This window comes from Carcharodon carcharias, chromosome 13 (assembly GCF_017639515.1).
Source record: "Carcharodon carcharias isolate sCarCar2 chromosome 13, sCarCar2.pri, whole genome shotgun sequence".
Classification (NCBI taxonomy): domain Eukaryota; kingdom Metazoa; phylum Chordata; class Chondrichthyes; order Lamniformes; family Lamnidae; genus Carcharodon; species Carcharodon carcharias.
Genome location: NC_054479.1, coordinates 85,668,501 through 85,686,905, shown reverse-complemented (window position 1 = coordinate 85,686,905; position 18,405 = coordinate 85,668,501). Strand labels below are relative to the sequence as shown.

Sequence of the window (18,405 nt, the reverse complement as noted above, 5' to 3'; positions counted from 1 at the left end):
GAGTAGCTTCGTGCTCAGGCTACAGGAGACAGGCTGTGTTTAGGGGGCTGGAGGGGCAGAGAGTCCTGACAGCGTTGCTTTAAGAGCTGGCACACTGCCAGAGGTTTCACGTGACACAATTCTTGGAAAGTTCCTGGAAAGTCGCCTTCCTGTGTGCGTGCGTGTGAGTGTGAGAGAGCGTGCGTGTTTGAGGGGGTGGGAGGGAGAAGCCGAAAGCACTCCGTCCCCCACTCCCGGCAACACAACAATCCCAGCAGAATGGAATATTCATCCAAAGCAAAGCGACCCATGCCAGAAACTCTTCTCCAACGCCTCCTCTCGCTCTTCCAGCCCTGTCCCTCTCTCTCCCAGTTCCTGTCCCCTCTCTCTCTTCCAGCCCTGTCCCCTCTCTCTCTTCCAGCCCTGTCCCCTCTCTCTCTCTCTCCCAGTTCCTGTCCCTCTCTCTCTCTCTCCCAGTTCCTGTCCCTCTCTCTCTCTCTCCCAGTTCCTGTCCCTCTCTCTCTCTCTCCCAGTTCCTGTCCCCTCTCTCCCAGTCCCTACCCTCTCGCTCTCTCTCAGCCCCTGCCCTCTCTCTCTCTCCCAGTTCCTGTCCCCTCTCTCTCTTCCAGCCCTGTCCCTCTCTCTCTCTCTCCCAGTTCCTGTCCCCTCTCTCCCAGTCCCTACCCTCTCGCTCTCTCTCAGCCCCTGCTCTCTCTCTCTCTCCCAGTTCCTGTCCCCTCTCTCCCAGTCCCTACCCTCTCGCTCTCTCTCAGCCCCTGCTCTCTCTCTCTCTCCCAGTTCCTGTCCCCTCTCTCCCAGTCCCTACCCTCTCGCTCTCTCTCAGCCCCTGCTCTCTCTCTCTCTCCCAGTTCCTGTCCCCTCTCTCCCAGTCCCTACCCTCTCGCTCTCTCTCAGCCCCTGCTCTCTCTCTCTCTCCCAGTTCCTGTCCCCTCTCTCTCTTCCAGCCCTGTCCCCTCTCTCTCTCTCTCCCAGTTCCTGTCCCCTCTCTCTCTTCCAGCCCTGTCCCCTCTCTCTCTCTCAGCCCTGTCCCCTCTCTCTCTCTCTTCCAGCCCTGTCCCCTCTCTCTCTCCCAGTTCCTGTCCCCCCCTCTCTCTCTCTCTCTCCCAGTTCCTGTCCCCTCTCTCTCTTCCAGCCCTGTCCCCTCTCTCTCTCTCTTCCAGCCCTGTCCCCTCTCTCTCTCTCTTCCAGTTCCTGTCCCCCCCTCTCTCTCTCTCTCTCCCAGTTCCTGTCCCCTCTCTCCCAGTCCCTACCCTCTCGCTCTCTCTCAGCCCCTGCTCTCTCTCTCTCTCCCAGTTCCTGTCTCCTCTCTCTTCCAACCGTGCCCCCTCTCTTTCTCTCCCAGCCCTTGCCCTCTCTCTCTGTCTCTCTCCCAGACCCTGCCTTCTCGCTCTCTCTCAGCCCCTGGCTCTCTCTCTCTCTCTCCCAACCCCTGCCCTCTCTCTCTCTCTCTCAGCCTCAGCCCTCTCTCTCTCCCAGTTCCTGTCCCCTCTCTTTCCCAGCCCCTGCCCTCCCTCTTTCCCAGCCCCTGCCCTCCCTCTTTCCCAGCCCCTGCCCTCCCTCTCTCCCAGCCCCTCTCCCTCTCTCTTTCCCAGCCCCTGCCCTCCCTCTCTCCCAGCCCCTGCCCTCCCTCTCTCCCAGCCCCTCTCCCTCTCTCTTTCCCAGCCCCTGCCCTCTCCCTCCCAGCCCCTGCCCTCCCTCTCTCTCTCTCCCAATCCCTGCCCCCTCTCTCCCCCAGCCCCTGCCCCCCCTCTCTCTCCCAGTCCCTGCCCCCCTCTCTCCCCCAGTCCCTGCCCCCCTTCTCTCTCCCAGCCTTTGCTCCTCTCTCTCTCTCAGCCCTGCCCTCTCTCCCAATCTGTGCCCGGCCCTCGCCTATGCCATCTCCGTCCGCCCTTACAGGATACTGTTATTGTTTGTTCCCAGTGCAAAACAGAAGCGCCCATTCGGATTGAATGCGCGACCCTGGTCGCTCAGGCAGAGCAGCTTCCCTAAACAGTCACTCGGAAATCCTTCCAAGCAGGAGACGTGCATTTAAAGGTGAATCCAGTATAGGTATATGATTGGACATGACCATTACCACCGCGGCTTTATCTATACATCTTGTTTGATTTAGATATTCTATTTTAGCATGAGTCAATAAGTGCACTGGAATGCGATTGTTTCTGGTCGAATTGTGGGGAGGGAATAGAAGAAAGAATATTAAAATGGTCTCTACACGTTGATCCAATCTCAGAAGCTTTTGCACTCAATCTCACACTCATTCCCACTCACTCTCAGAGTCACACTCTCATTCACACACTCTCTCATTCTCTCACAATCTGACTCAATCACTCTTACACTCACTCTCACTCAATCCCATACTCACAATCTCAGACTCATTCTCTTAATCTCACACACTCTCACTCTCATTATCATAATACTTAAGCAATCTTAGACTCAGTCACAAACTCAATCTCACACTCAGTCGCTCACACTCTCAATCTTACTGAATCTCTCTCACTCAATCTCGCACTCAGTCACACTCAATTTTAGACAGTCACTCACTCCATTTCATAGTCTCACACTCGCTCTCAGACTCTCAATCTTACTGAATCTCACACTCACTCACACTCAGTTTTAGACTCTGTCACTCACAATCTCACACACGCACACGCAGAGACACTGTCTCACACTCGCTCTCAGATTGTCACACTCAATCTCACACTCAGTCACCCACAGTTAATTTCATACAGTCACTGTCATAATCACTTTATTCACAATCATTCACTCACTCAATCTCACACCTAGTCACTCATTGACTCAGTCACACACGGCCAAATTCCCTCACTCCGCCTCCATTTGTAAAGATCCTGCTATTTCTACAGCGGGTTGACTTGACGATGCCCGACAGGAGGAGGTTGAATTCCTAATTTTGTGAAACTGACGAGTTGGGGATTGTCGGGCGGTCGCAGCCGACACCTTGCGGTTGAAAGGCCCCCTGGAATTAACATTAACATTGCCCCGAATATGCTCACAGAATAGGAGCTCTACTCTCAGACTCTCTCTGTGTCTCTCCCTTTTGTAGATCTCGAAGGGCGTGTTTGAGTCGTTAAATGTCTCCCTAACAGAATAGTTCTGGCTCCCAACGGGGAATTCTTGGTAATGTAGGGAAGGAAGAGTGGGGCTTTGGAGGTTTTGTTTCTTGATGTCCCTTTCGGTAACTGTGGGGCAATCGCTTCTCTGGAATTTCGACCCAAATGACTTACCAGGAGGCAACAGACAATGTGGATTCAATGCAGACTGAGCAGGGAGCCGGGGTAGACTTGAGGACTGTGGATGTTGAACAGGACCGCATTTCAGCCGCTATGGCGGATCTTCGGAGTACAGGTACTGTGCAGCTCTCACTCTCCAGTATATCTGGAGTTTGGGTCTCTAATGTAAAGTTAGTCTCAGCCCATTTAAATATAGATTCCACTCCACCCCCCCCCCCCTTTCTTTAAACACAAAAACTTGTTTGCACTTTTAATTCTCATGTGCTCCTGCGCCAAGACAAAAAAAATGGCTTATTGTCTTTTGGATAAATTCTCCAACAATTTAATGGAGCCCTATCCACAGCCTCGGGGTTTTTTTTTGGCGGAGTTTTACTGAATATATATTTGCAAAATATATTTATTTTCACCGCCGATTGCTGCTGGCAATAAACTAGGTGCGCCATTCAAATGTGAGCTGTGTTAGAGGAACTCTGTAAAATACAACACAAAATGTTTATGAAATTCCCCAAATTTTACAGTGAAGAATGTTGAACAATGACTGTGTCTGAAAATCTCGTTCACATTTTACCATCTAAAACCTTTCTCTTGGGTTAAATCAAATTTGTGGTTCTAATCATAAATGTGATATTTTCAGATGTAACGTTAAACAATCTGTTAAAAGTTACATAAGCTGCTTAAATGACGAGGCCCCGTGTCTGGTGCATTAAGCGTTTTAAATCAATTTTCCTTCAAAATCATTTTAATTTCACTTGAAAATACACACGATGAACTTTAAATCTCCCCAAAGGGATATATGTGTGTGTGATTGCGTTTTTAAAAAAAAACGTTCTCCAGAAACAGCTGGAGGCAGAATCTCAAGTTGTATTAGGAGGAAATTGGATAAATATAGGTGAGGAAAACATTGAGAATAGGAGGGAGGGACTGGGCGGGTAGGTGGCTCAGGGGCAGCTGCAGATTGAATTGTCCCCTTGTGTGCTGTCAAATTCTACTATTCTAATTGTTAAGTAGATGTTTTGTTTTAGGGAGCTTTATCACATAGGGAGAGAGCAGGACTGGACAGAATATATTAGATAGAAGCCAAACTATCATATATATTCGTCACCAGACTTTTGGATGTGCTAATATTTCTCAATTATTTTTTAGAATGGACTTCTTTTAATTATTTTATTGTAAGGATTAATTTCCCTTTGGTAGGGAAGTTCAGCACATGGATACAGTTCCGAGTTTATGTCAGTTTCTGTGGCTTGTAATGTCAGCTAACTAGTTTCCATGAGGGAAGTCACAGAGTTGCATCAGAAATTTCCTCTCCTCTATGCCATGTGATGTGTAGGTGACACTTGCAGATGCCTGTTGGAAACCAGAGGTTTGTTTCTGGAACCAGGCTACTTCATAAACAATAATATACAAGCAAAATATGGCAGTTGCTGGAAATCTGAAATAAAAACAGAAAATGCTGGAAAAACTCAGCAGGTCTGGCAGCATCTGTGGAGAGAGAGACAGTTAAGATTACAAGTCCAATATGACTCTTCCTTCTGAAGAGTCATATTGGATTCGAAACGTTAACTCTGCTTATATATATATATTATATACTTTTCTTTTCCCACCTATTTCTATTGTTTTAAAATTTATTTCCATCCTTTGTTTTATCTCCACCTTTTAACCTATTTCGATTCCTTCCCCCCACCCCACCAGGGCCATCTGCCACTTGCCCGTCCTGTTTTCTATCCTTAATGTCACCATTAGCACATTCTTTAGCTAATATCACCATCGTCAACACCCCCTTTGTCCTTTTGTCTGACATCTTTGGCAATCTCTTCTTTGCCTCCACCTATCACTGGCCCTCTATCCAGCTCTATCCCACTATCCCACCCCCCTCAACCAGCTTATATTTCACCTCTTTTCTATTTTTCCTTAGTTCTGATGAAGAGTCATACGGACTCGAAATGTTAACTGTATTCCTCTCTGTAGATGCTGTCGGACCTGCTGAGTTTTTCCAGCTATTTTTGTTTCCATTCTTAACAATACAGTGGAAAGTGAGAATTTGCTGCAGTGACTTCTCATCCCACTCTATGCCTCTGGAGTCACCCAAGGTTGGATCTTGGCCTCCTTCTATTTCTTATCTATATGTTACTCCTTGGTGACATCATCTAAAGTGACAAATCAGTTGGCACATATACGGTGATGACACCCATCTCTACCTCACCACCTCTCAACTCCTCCATTGTCTCGGTGTAGTCAGACTGCTTGTCCAACGTTCAGTTCTGGATGAACAACAGTTTCCTTCAGTTAAACATCGGGAAGACTGAAGCCATTGTTCCCCCCCGCAACCATATTGGGATATGTCTAATCGTCATATTTGCTAATCACCTGATTAGTAAATAAAAATGATCAAATGTTGTTGGGCCTAGGATTTCATTACTTATATTCACACAGCATTATGCATGTGAATCTTAATCTTTTTGTGCATTTGTTGCTAAAAGGGTGAGATAAAAAGCAGAGAGAGCAAGTGAGATGGAGGTATTTACAGTATTTTACATAGCTTTAAAAAACGTGAGCATATAAAAACAAACTTCAAGTTTAAAAATGATTACTGGCAATGGTCTACATGCCCATCACAATGACTGTTTCCATCTGACAAAAAGCACTTTTATTTTTAAACTGGAAAAGTAGTTCTTCAAACATATTATAAACCAGTTTGGATGTAGAAATTCCAAATGATACAATTATTCAGTGATTCTCATCCTTACGAATATATTACAAAGAAATATTAAAGTGAATGGACAAAACTGTAGCAAATGAATTCCGTGTAGACAAATGTGAGGTCATCCACTTTGGATCTAAAGCTAATGGAACAAAATAATTTCTAAATGTTAAAAAGCTCGAAAAGCATTAATGTTCTGATTTTTATTCATCGGTATACTTTACTTGTTCTTTATCTAGATGTAGCATCACAGTTCCTCCTTACTACTTAGTGGTCACAAGGTCAATAATAATATTTCTGTGCCATACCCTAGAACAGTACACAGCAGACACATTGCAAAAATGGCAAATGAGTGAGGACCAGGCTTTAAAGTCAATGGGTTATCTTTGCGTCCAGTAACCTCGTAGACTCATTAAACACTGCTCTTACCTTTCAGTCTTATGTGTGCTTTACTAAAGTTGCACATTGAATCAAATCACATCAAATATAATAACTTAGAATCATAGAATCTTACAGCCCAGGAAGAAGTTGTAGGGCGCATTACGCCTGTGCTGGCTCTTTGAAAGAGCTAGTTCCTGTTCCTGGTCCGGGACCTGCTGCTGTCCCAGCTGTGGGCACTGCTCCCGGTGACACTGCTGGACTGAAGGGCTGCTGTCCCTCTGATTGGCTGCTAGCTCCCAGAGGCAGGATACCCTGCCTCAGAGGGGCAAAAGTCACAACCTCAGGCAATTAATTGCCTGACAATTGTAAAATCCGTTCATGGCTTTCAGTGCTGGTAGAGGCAGGCTCCATCCTGACCTTCCAGCCAGTGGGTGGGGCCATAACCTTGGCGTTAAATCCCAGCCTCCATTAAATATGGAAGTGGGTGCTTTCAAGGCAGGTTGATGTCAAGTTTGAGAATTTAGAGATCTTTTCTTTGCGTTGACCCCCAACTTCCAAATCCTTGCTGGTTAAAATCTACTCTTCAGATGGGACAAGGATTAATTTAAACAGGCCTGTTTTCTCCTCTCACCATCAACCATAAACAGAAAGGTGTTTTGATTTTGATTTCCCCCCTTTTAAGCAGTAGTGTATTTCCCAACCCCTTAGATTTGGTATAATTCAATTTTTATTAATAACCCCACAGCAAACTCGAGATAGGGTAAACTCAGAGGGTTAGTTTATTCGCACGCACTCAAAATGAGGGGGTGGGGGATATCACACATAGCCCCTTTGTGCATTCATACAATAAAAGAGGGATGGAGAAAGAAGGATTTACAGGGCAAAGATCACAGAGCAAAGAATTATTGTTTCACATGAGTCCAGAATCAAAATCCAATGGTGTATTCCTTCAGAGTATGGTAGGTTGAAAACTGATGCTGGATAATTCACTTTTCCAGTAGGGGGTACTTCCATGACAAGATAGGCACCTGGAAAAGGAGTTATCTTGTAGGCAATGGTACAGAAGTTCCAGTAGAAACAGTGTATGAGGGGACCGGCATTCACTTGGACAGAGCCCTTTTTCTGCTACCTCTTGCTAGATGGAAGGTGGCAGACTGAGCTTTGCAGCTCCACAGGCAATATTACAGGTTCTTCCAGCTAGAGGGGTCATGTCACATGACTCCCACCTCTCTACTTTGGCTTTGACAAAGGGTGTATATTTCTTTGTCTAAGTTGCTGATGTTGTTAATGTCACAACCATTAAGAATTTGAAAGGATGTTGCAGGGTCCTTTGTCCTGTCAAACTAGCAAACTCCAGTGGCCATGCCCGGCTTATGAAATGTCGATGGCCATTGTATTATTCCCTTTGAATTTGGTCTCTGCAGCCTGCAAGGTCATTAGCATCTCTTCAGATATAATGAGGTGTCAGCTTCTCTGATACTGCCAGAAAGTTCCATTTGTTCTGGATTACAGGCAGGCAATAGCTTCAGCCTTTTTAAAGTCTTTGTCCAGTTTCTAAAATTTTAGAAATTAGCCAGGATTATATTTTATAAAAATATAGAGTGTGAGGTCTTAGCTCTGTTACACTACTAACACCAGCCTGTAATTGTTAAATACTGTATTTCATCTGTCTGTTATCTAAGGGCATTTTAAAATACTGAGAGTGCAAAATTTGCCAAGTCCCAAAAACAAACACAGGAATGATAAGGCATGATTATTCAGCGCTTGTTGCTTCCAGTGCAGGCAGCATGCAAACTTCAGACTGCTGCTTGTTCATTGGATTGCCATTGCTGAGCGTGCTATTGACTGGTTGCATTGCCTTAACAGGGGTGCAAACATCATGAGGAGCTAGCATAAGTTCAAGTTTGCTTTCATTATTCAAAGCCAGCCTGAACCTCGTAAATCGCTGATGCTTTTTTGACTGGAGCAGTTGCTGGAAGTGGCTGAGGAAGAGAATCTAAACTGCAGGAAGAGTAACTATGGCACATCAGGGGAGAGAGCAGGCTCCAAGGTTCTCCACTGCAGAACTGGAGGCCCTGATGCAGGAGATGGACGAGAGGAGAGATGTCAGCTTTCCAAAGGCTACAAGGAAACCCACAACGAAGCCAGTAGGAGCACATACTTATTGCGGTCAATACTGGCAGTCTAACCACGAAGTTGCAATGCTGCATGAGGTTCAGTGACCTCAAAGGAGATCAAGATCAGTGAATGCATCTTAAAATATCAATTTCCACCAACTTTATCACTAGTCTCACATGGCGAATGCATCACAAGCCCATCACTCACCCACCAATCTCTAGCAATCATGGCTCATATCTAACATTCATAGCTTCACCCCACCCTCACACACTCAGCATTGCTGCAAGTCTCACACCTTTCACACACTGCAACCACATCACTCAAACACATTGCATCACATTCACTGACACTTCCCTCTCTTGCACGACAAGGTGACACATAACTAGAGGATAGCAGAAATTACTTAGAGGGTGTCAGGAATGCCTGCATGTCCTCCCCTCCATGGTAGAGACTGTATTGTTCATCATTGGAGCAGGCATGACTGAGGCCAACAGTGGGGCTGAAACCATTAAAGATGATGATGATATCATTATACTTAATTCTCCTTCTCACAGCCCACTCCACCTTCACCCACAGTCTCTTCTGCTTTACAAGCAGCAGATAGTGTAAGCATGCACATTGTTTCCCCCTCTCCCTCTCACCCTCCCCTTGGTGCCTTTCTCCTTTCAGAAACCCAAGGACTGCCACCTGGCCAGGCTGTGGTGGAACAAAGAGATGGAAGAGCAAGAAGACAGTGATGAAGAAGAAACACCATCTCTCACTTGCTGCCACCAGTTCGCATACTGACACTGCATGTACTTTAGAGGATGATTTAGAGGCAGGATCTATACGTGGTGAGATACTGGGCATGAGTGGCCTGCAGCCAGGGCAGGGGAAAGATTAGTGCAGGCGCCAGCCCTTCACACGTGTCCACACATGAGTTCTGCTACAACTGGCTCAGATGAAGATTTCAATGGGGCGACCTACAGAAAAAGCTGATCGGCATGCATGCAGAAATCATAGAATTGTTGCAGTGCAAAAGGAGATCATTTGGCTGGTTCTGTCTGCACTGGCTCTCCGAATGAGCAATTCACCTCGTGCCATTCCCCTGCCTTCTCCCCCATAGCCCTGCACCTTCTTCCTTTTCAGATAACAGAAACGTTTGTTGCATTTTCTGGCCTTCCATAAAGTCTGTGATCACTGTCATAGAACATGAAGGAGTCTGATACCAACCTTAAACATGACTTTTCACAGAGCTCGGAGCCCACTCTTTCCACCAGTAATTGGTGGCCAAGTTCATTAGCACACTTGTGGACCCAAGTGGCTGACGTCTTGGCTCCAATTGCACCACAAGCAGAAGCCAGGCAATGTCTGAATACTGCAGTGGAAGCTCAGGCTGAAGTAATGCAAGATCAGCTTGCTGCCATCATGTCTGTGATACCAATGTTCAAAGGGGCTTTGCAGGGTGTCACAGCGATCCAACAATCTGCCCTGCAACACATGGCTCAGATTGCTGACGTACTGCCCTGGGGGAGTGGCAATGGTTCTGTTAAGCACAAACCTGCTGTCCCCTCTCAGGAGGACAGTTTTCATCCTCCCAGTATTGCCGCTCCGCTAGTCAGCCCAGACTGCCAAGTTATCCCTGCCAAGTTCATACAATTTGAAGCCAGACCTTCCAGGGCCAGAGCTGCTCGAGGTCATCCTGCAAGGCCATTTGCAGTCTTCCACCAGTGAAAGTTAACAGCTGTTCACCATCCATGCTGCAGCCACTGTGGTTGCACCTTTTAGGAGCACTAGGGTGGGCATCAGGCATAGGCACACAGGAGACAGTATAAGGGAATGCACATGGGCAATTGGTTGACTTTTATATGGAATATTAGATGGTTTGATTTATAAAGTTGGTTTGGAATGTTAGTTTTGTGGTGGCTTTTATTTCAGCATTATGGCCAAGTGGATGCACCACAATCAAATGAGTGGATCACGGACAGCCTGTCTGGAAGGGGGCTGTGTTAATTGCCTCCCCACTTTCTCCCTCTTTTCCTTTTTAGCTGCCTGCTACTTACCTGGTGGCAAGGGCTGTGCCCTCCTGATGGTGAGGGTTGTGCAGGATGCAGCAGACCATGACGAATTGTGACACACGCTCTGGAGAGCACTGCAGAGTGGATCAGGCAGTGGAAATGTTGCTTAAGCATCCCAGTGATCAGCTTGATGAGATTCCTTGTGGCAGCATGGCTTTCTTTATATACCTGCTGCCCATGTGTGCATGCATTGTGTACTGGAGCCACGAGCCAAGTAGTCCTTGTCATCCAGTAGCCACCATTTGATTTGATGTGGTGGATTAGTGAGCCACCATAGAATAAGGGCATCCTGACATCTGCCAGGATATTAGGAATCAATCTGCATGATCATAAGACCATAAGACAGAGGAGCAGAAATTAGGCCATTAGGCCCATCGAGTCTGCTCTGCCATTCAATCATGGCTGATAAGTTTCTCAACCCCATTCTCCCTCCTTCACCCCGTAACCTTTGATCCCTTTACCAATGAAGAACCTATCTATCTTGGTCTTAAATACACTCAATGACCTGACCCCCACAGCCTTCTGTGGCAATGAATTCCATAGATTCACCACTCTCTGGCTAATAAAAGTTTCTTCTCATCTCTGTTCTAAAAGGTCTTCCCTTTACTCTGAGGCTGTGCCCTCGGGTCATAGTCTCTCCTACTAATGGAAACATCTTCCCCACGTCCACTCTAGTTAGGCCTTTCAGTATTCTGTAAGTTTCAATCAGATCCCCCCTCATCCTTCTAAATTCCATCGAGTATAGACCCAAAGTCCTCAAACGTTCCTGATATGTTAAGCCCTTCATTCCTGGGATCGTTCTCGTGAACCTCCTCTGGACCCTCTCCAGGGCCAGAACATCCTTCCTGAGATACGGGGCCCAAAATTGCTCACAATATTCTAAATGTGGTCTGACCTGAGCCTTATAAAGCCTCAGCAACATATCCCTGCTTTTATATTCTAGACCTCTCGAAATAAATGCCAACATTGCATTTGCCTCCCTAACTAGCGACTCAACCTGCAAGTTAACCTTAAGAGAATCCTGGACTAGAACTCCCAAGTCCCTTTGCACTCCAGATTTCTGAATTCTCTCCCCATTTAGAAAATAGTCTATGCCTCTATTCTTCCTACCAAAGTGCATGAACTCACACTTCCCCACATTGTATTCCATCTGCCACTTCCTTGCCCATTCTCCTAACCTGTCCAAATCCTTCTGCAGCCTCCCTGCCTCCTCAATTCTACCTGTCCCTCCACCTATCTTTGTATCATCTGCAAACTTAACCAGGATGCCCTCAGTTCCTTCATCTAGATCATTAATGTATAAAGTGAAAAGTTGTGGTCCCAACACTGACCCCTGTGGAACTCCACTAGTCACCGGCCGCCATCCTGAGAAGGACCCCCTTATCCCCACTCTCTGCCTCCTGCCAGACAGTCAATCTTCTACCCATGCTAGTACCTTGCCTCTAACACCATGGGCTCTTATCTTTCAGAGCAGCCTCCTGTGCGGCACCTTATCAAAGGCCTTCTGGAAGTCCAAGTAGATAACATCCATTGGCTCTCCTTTGTCTAACCTACTTGTTACCTCCTCAAAGAATTCTAGCAGATTTTTCATGCATGACCTCCACTTGATGAAACCATGCTGACTTTGCCCTATTTTACCATGCACTTCCAAGTATTCTGAAATCTCTTCCTTAATAATGGACTCTAAAATCTTACCAACGACCGAGGTCAGGCTAATCAGCCTGTAATGATATGATGATTATGGTCACACACCTTTGGATATTGAGGATTTGGAAACTTTTATGGTTGTATACATCTTCACATTTGGATGTGGTGTCTGCAAAGTAACATTGGCACTCTGCATCATGGGGAAACATGGTATCGTGACACCATGTGCTCTCTGGAAAGACAGAAAGTAATGTTTCCCGTCTCTTTGGAGACGGTGTGTTCAGTGACCTCCCTTATACAGTCTAGAAGCAGCCCATTGAGATGTTTATGGTCACCTTTACAGCCACTGGTAGTGCTGTCCTCATCTGTTCTAAGGTTGCAGGTCTGTTTGTAACAGATGGCAGATTTTTATGAACATCTTGGAGAAGCAGAGATGTCTAACACATGCTTCCCTACTGAGTTTGATATAGGAGAATTGCTCCTTGAACACTCTGGGTGGTAGTAGTCTGCTCAGAGCCCTTCACCCACCCTTCTCCTCCCTCTTCAAGTAGCTTGTCCTCCTCTGCATCGCCTCTGCTCAATCTCCCTGTCATGCTGCAGACCAAGGGGTTTGGTAGCTACAGCACCCACTATGGAGAGGAAGTGGTCCGAGTAGAATTCTTGAAGTCAGAACCAAAGCCTTCGCCATGTGCAACTCCTCTCCCTGTAGACATCAGTAACTTTAAACAACAGTACAAACCACCCAACACTTCCAACAAATTCAATAATAATCAGTAAAAATTAATCAGCAACTAACCTAAAAGTAATTGATGACACCTTTAAAAAGTGCCGCTGTGGGGATATCTCCTGCGGCTGATTCATTTTCAGCTGTGTGAACAGAGAGGATATTAGCAGGAACGCTAAGGCTGAAAATGGCAGTGCTCACCTCAAATCAGTGACTGATGCATGATTTGCCTACTGTGCATTTTCTGGGATCATGATTCCAGTGCCCATATTGATGACTTACCCAAAATAGTGTCCAGCACGACCAGCATCAAAAGGGTGTGCAGGCAGCATGGACATCATTTTGGACCTAAAACAGCCCCTGAAGTGTTGAATATATGGGTGCTAAGCATCAGACATTGTAAAATACTGAGCTTCACCTGTCTGTAAACTTAAAAACTGGAATTAGATTAATTTCCCTTCATACAGCTAATCCAGTTCACGGTAATTAAATTCTAGTTTGAATGTTACCAAATATTTGGGAGTACAAACCTTGACTATTGCTGAAAAAAAGAGACATGTCGAAGCTTTTCATCTTGCACTGATCAGGACACTTTGCAAAATACCAATATAAGGGGAAAACAACAATTTATACTGTGTATGTGAAGAGAGTGCTGATTGGTTGGCAAGTGGACTCTGATAGGTAGAGGCATTACCATGGAGAATGCACTAGTGACCAACAGTTAACTGCCAAGCATTGTTTGAAATTTAAACCAGGCAGCTTGACCCTCATTGGTCAAGGCATTGCCCTGAGGAATGAGTCAACGAATGTCTGTCACTTATTTTGTTTAGCTGAAACAGGTGCAATGTGTATACATGTTCTTTCTGTCTTCAAAGAACAGGGCCCTGTCTTAATATACTGTCAGTCACCATCTCTGGTACATTCTCCATGGCAACACCTCTACCAGAGTACACTTGTCAACCAATCAGCACTCTCTTCACATACTCTATAAATTGTTGCTTTCCCCTTATATGGATATTCTTGCGAAGTGTCCTGAAGAGTGCAAGATGAAAAGCTTCAACATGTCTCTTTTTTCAACAGTACTGAAGTTACTGAATGTGTTGGGTCAGAAATTAAACCTTGTCCCCCTTTTTAGGCATAAAATGGAATGAGAATCGATCAGGGCACCTGACTGAATCAGGCCTTAGACAATGAAAGATCCAGTGGGACTATTTAGAAGAGGAGGAGTTTCCCTGGTGTCCTGGCCAATATTTATCCCTCAATAAAATCAACATCACAAAACAAATTACCTTGCTGTTTGTGAGAACTTGGTGTGGGAAAATTGGCTGCTGCGTTTCCTCCATTATAACAGTGACTACACTTCAAAAAGTACTTCATTGGCTGTAAAGCACTTTGGGACATCTGGTGGTCATGAAAGTTACTCTCCGCAGAGTTCCAAATCTCTGACCTGTTCTTGTAGCCACAGTATTTATATGGCTGGTCCAGTTCAGTTTCTGGTCAATGGTAACCCCAGGATGTTGATAGTGGGGTATTTAGTGACGGTAATGCCATTGAATGTCAAGGGGAAATGGTTAGATTTTCTCTGGTTAGAGATGGTCACTGCCTGGCACTTGTGTAGCATGAATGTTATTTTACATTACCATCCTAAGCCTGAACATTGTCCAGGTCTTTGCATATGGACACGGACTGCTTCAGTATCTGAGGAGTCGTGAATATAACAAAATGTTGTGCAATCATCAGTGAACATCCTCAATTCTGGTCTTATGATGGAGGGAAGGTCATTGGTAAAGCATCAGGCTTACCTTTAATGTCTCTGAGGTCGAATTCCCTGCCAACACCAACCGTAGATAATTTTGACTGGCTATGCACAATTTGAATGATGCATGTAATGGGGTCCGCACCACCAGGGCCAGTTTTCTACTTGTACCTAAAGTAGGTGTTATCCCCACTATTGACGCGCACACATATGTTATATATATCTATATATACACATTGGCTGTATAATGAGATGTCAGAGAGTAACTGCTGTCTGTGGAATTGCTACCCAGCAAGGAGTTAATATCTTCATGGAATGAAGGAAAGAGAACAAACTGCCAAGGAAGGAAAAGAAAAGGGAAATTACTCTGATTTTATTTCAGGACCTTGGAATGTTTTAGCAGTGACTTTTTAACAGGATAACCAGAACAATTGAGAGACAAAAAGAAAAACTTTAATAATAATTTGATAGAATTGTAATGAATCATAATGGCACCAAGATTTTGCCTTTCCCTAAAGTATAGAAATCTGCATAGAATTCTCGTGAAGCAATGCTCATCTATCAGAAAATGTGATCAATATTTAGCTGTGCTGCACACCCTTTAATATCCCCTAGTGATCAACTGAAAACTGGTGTATTAACCATGACACATATCAAAGGGGATCTTATAATCAAGAATCAATAGAGTAAAGAGTTGATTAGTACCCACTTGTGGCACATAACTGATAGCAAAAAAAAAGGTGGAAACCTGAATTTTTCCTGAAACTGGTCCTCGAGCTTCATTTCAATAATTTGACGAGTTTGCCCTTTGCCAACAGTCCATCAGGTCAGTCCCAAGATCAGCAGGTTGGGGGAGGTCAGAGACTGGTTGCCAGAGTACTTCAGGAATGCTATGGAGCTGGGAGCTGCCAGACTCAAATATTTTGATGACTGTCACTGTTTAGGCTATAATGGGTGCTGAGAAACTCAGATCTCTGAAGCCTGTTCCAATTATTGATAACTGAAACAGGCATGAAGTGACCCAATGGAAAAAAAGAATTTGGATTTACATCGTGCTTTTCACAACCGCCGGACATCTCAAAGTGATTTACAGTCAATGAAGTACTTTTGAAGTGTTGTCACTATTGTAATGTAGGAAATGTGATGGCCAATTTGCGCACAGCAAGCTTCCACAAACAGTAAGGTGATAATGACCAGATAATCTGTTTTCTGTGACACTGAGGATAACTCCCCTGCCCTTCTTCAAAATAATTCCATATGATCTTTCACATTCCCTGAGAGGGCCTCAGCTTAATGTCTCACCTGAAAGATGGCACCTCTGACTGTGCAGCATACCCTCAGTACTGCATTGGAGTGTCAGTCTAGATTTTTGTGTTCCAGTACCAGCTAGTGGGACTCGAACCCACAACCTTCAAATTCAGAAGCAAGAGTACTATCAACTGAACTACAGCTGACACACCACTGGAACTGCAGAATACCAATATACAACTTACACTTTATGTCTCTTGTTTATTGCAGGATGGTATTGGGGAGCTCTTAGAGCGAATGAAGCAAACGAGAAGTTAAAAGAAGCCTCTGAAGGTACTTTTCTGGTGAGAGACAGTTCACACCGGGACTATTTTCTCACCATCTCTGTAAAAACAGTTCTGGGACCAACAAACCTGCGAATTGAATACCGAGATGGCAAGTTCAGACTGGATTCGGTGATCCTCATGAAATCCAAGCTTCAGCAGTTTGATAGTGTGGTGCATCTGGTAGAATACTATGTTGTCTTATGTCGGACGCTACAGAACACCCGATGCCTGGCTCTTCAAAACAGAGGCATCCAGCTCTGGTTGACCAAACCATTGTACACTGAGCCCCCTTCTCTGCAACACTTCTGCCGTATCACCATTCATAAAACAACCAGAGAGATCCAAGTACTGCCTTTGCCAACTAAGTTGAAGAAGTATTTGTCAGAATATAAGTATCAGGTTTAAAACTCTCTTAAAATGAAAGTCTAGGAGGGAACTTTTCTTCAAAATGGCTCCCCCACCCAGGATACTTGCCCTTGCATTTTTATTTGCCTGTTTTTCTTGTAGAATATCATTTATTTTTTCCATCTCTGGGACTCTCTCCTCAGCTGTTCTGCTGCAGCCAGTTACAGAGAGGAGATACATGTACCTTGCAGTGGTAAAACTGATTTAATGGGAATACGATTCAGACCAGGTTAGGAGCTAATCTGAAGCAATCCAATTAAGGAAAGGTCTCTAGCGATGGAGCATTCAGCAATGTTACCCTTGGAATTGACTTCTCCTTTGGATGTGATGACTTCAGAACATTTAAATTAATAAATATTAAATAATTAAATCATTTCACAATTGCATTTCTTAATCTTGGTTTTATTTGCATATTTTATTGATTCCCATCGCTAAATTAGCACCAACCTTTTCTCTTATGTTGCTGATATTTGCAAATATCTCAGCCTGCTGTATGCTTTTAGCAGGGGGCGGTTTGTCTGTTGGCTCAATAGTTGTATATCAGATGGATAAATGAGTAAAAGGCACATAGGTTATTCCACACAATCGGAATTTCAGCACAAAACAGAGACTATTGTAGAAAAATATCTTATCCGAACACTAATGGAAAGGTAAAGGCTATGGGTGGCACTTGTGCTCTCACTGGGGGCGAGCTTGGAGGAGGGAAGGGTGGCACACTGGAACATTGCTGCCTTCCCACCTCTACCAGAATTAAGTTCTGGATACTAACGTTCACGATTGAGCTTTCTGCCCTGCTGCCTACTGAGGTCTTTAAGTGGCCAATTAGTGACCACTTAAGGGTCCCATCCTGCCACCACTGGAATTAACCCAGTTACAGGTGGGCCTGTTGCAATGCGGTGTTCATGCTAAGGGAGTGGACATCAGGAAGTATAGGAGTCCTGCCAAATCTCCCTGCATCCCTCTCCACGTGACTCCCACCCCTTGGAAACACCCTCCACCCCTCACATTACTGACCCGTGGCCTAGGTCGCTCCGCAATCCTGGGACTCCCGTGCCTGTCCTTCCGGCAGCAACCACAGCCTCCCCAGTGGTACAGCTGAGCAAAAAAGCTGCCAGCCTCTGATTGGCCAGCAGCTTTCGGCAGGGAAGCTATTCCCTGGGAAGTCTTCCAGGGGAAGGCTCGCTGCTGGCCTCACTGCCGCCTGATTGGGGTGTGGTTCAGCGGGCCTTGCCATTGCGCGGTTTCTCTGGCTCTCCCTGACCTCAGCAAGCTTCCACCTTATGAGTTCCTGAGGGGAATATTCAGTGAATCTGAATATGTGGCATCCTGCTTGATCCTGAACTCTGCTTCCCAATTCCAGGTTTCCCATTCCCCTTTGCACTAGTCCCTCCTCTCTCAGACTTTCCCTCCCTGTATCCTGCCCTGACCCGCCCTCCCATTGTTCTTTTCATTTATCCCAGAATTTCTCTCTCCCTATCCTATCCTGCTCTTGTCCTGCTGCCCCTCCTCAGGTACTGACCCCCTTCCTGTCAAATTTATCCACCTCCTCAAAAAAAGCCCCCTTCACCCCTCTTTCCTTGCAAACAACCACTCCGTTTCCAACCCCCCTTTCCTCTGGAGTATGCTGTTGTCCTGCAAATCCTGTCCTGTCCTTTGCCCAGTGTGAAATGTTGTTTGAAGATGCTCCTATCGACAGCTTCTGCTGTCGGTCTAGTGAGAGATGAGAAGAAATGTTGCTGCAGACAAATCCACAAGCTAGGAGGGATTGCACTCTTAATTCCCACTTGGTTAAAT

General features: G+C 45.4%; 1 protein-coding gene across 3 annotated transcripts; it reads left to right on the top strand.

Annotated features, from left to right (window-relative positions):
- Positions 1–1,752: 1,752 nt before the first annotated feature.
- Positions 1,753–16,895, top strand: socs2 (suppressor of cytokine signaling 2). Of its 3 annotated transcripts, none has more exons than XM_041203021.1 (3): positions 1,753–2,034; positions 3,062–3,363; positions 16,151–16,895. In XM_041203021.1, the coding sequence occupies exons 2-3, from the start codon at positions 3,234–3,236 to the stop codon at positions 16,609–16,611; spliced, it is 591 nt and encodes a 196-aa protein (XP_041058955.1). In that variant the 5' UTR covers positions 1,753–2,034; positions 3,062–3,233; the 3' UTR covers positions 16,612–16,895. The 3 variants fall into 3 exon arrangements, with proteins under 3 accessions (XP_041058955.1, XP_041058956.1, XP_041058954.1); XM_041203020.1 differs by having other exon boundaries at positions 1,969–2,049; XM_041203022.1 differs by lacking the exon at positions 3,062–3,363 and having other exon boundaries at positions 1,755–2,034.
- The last annotated feature ends 1,510 nt before the right edge of the window (positions 16,896–18,405 follow it).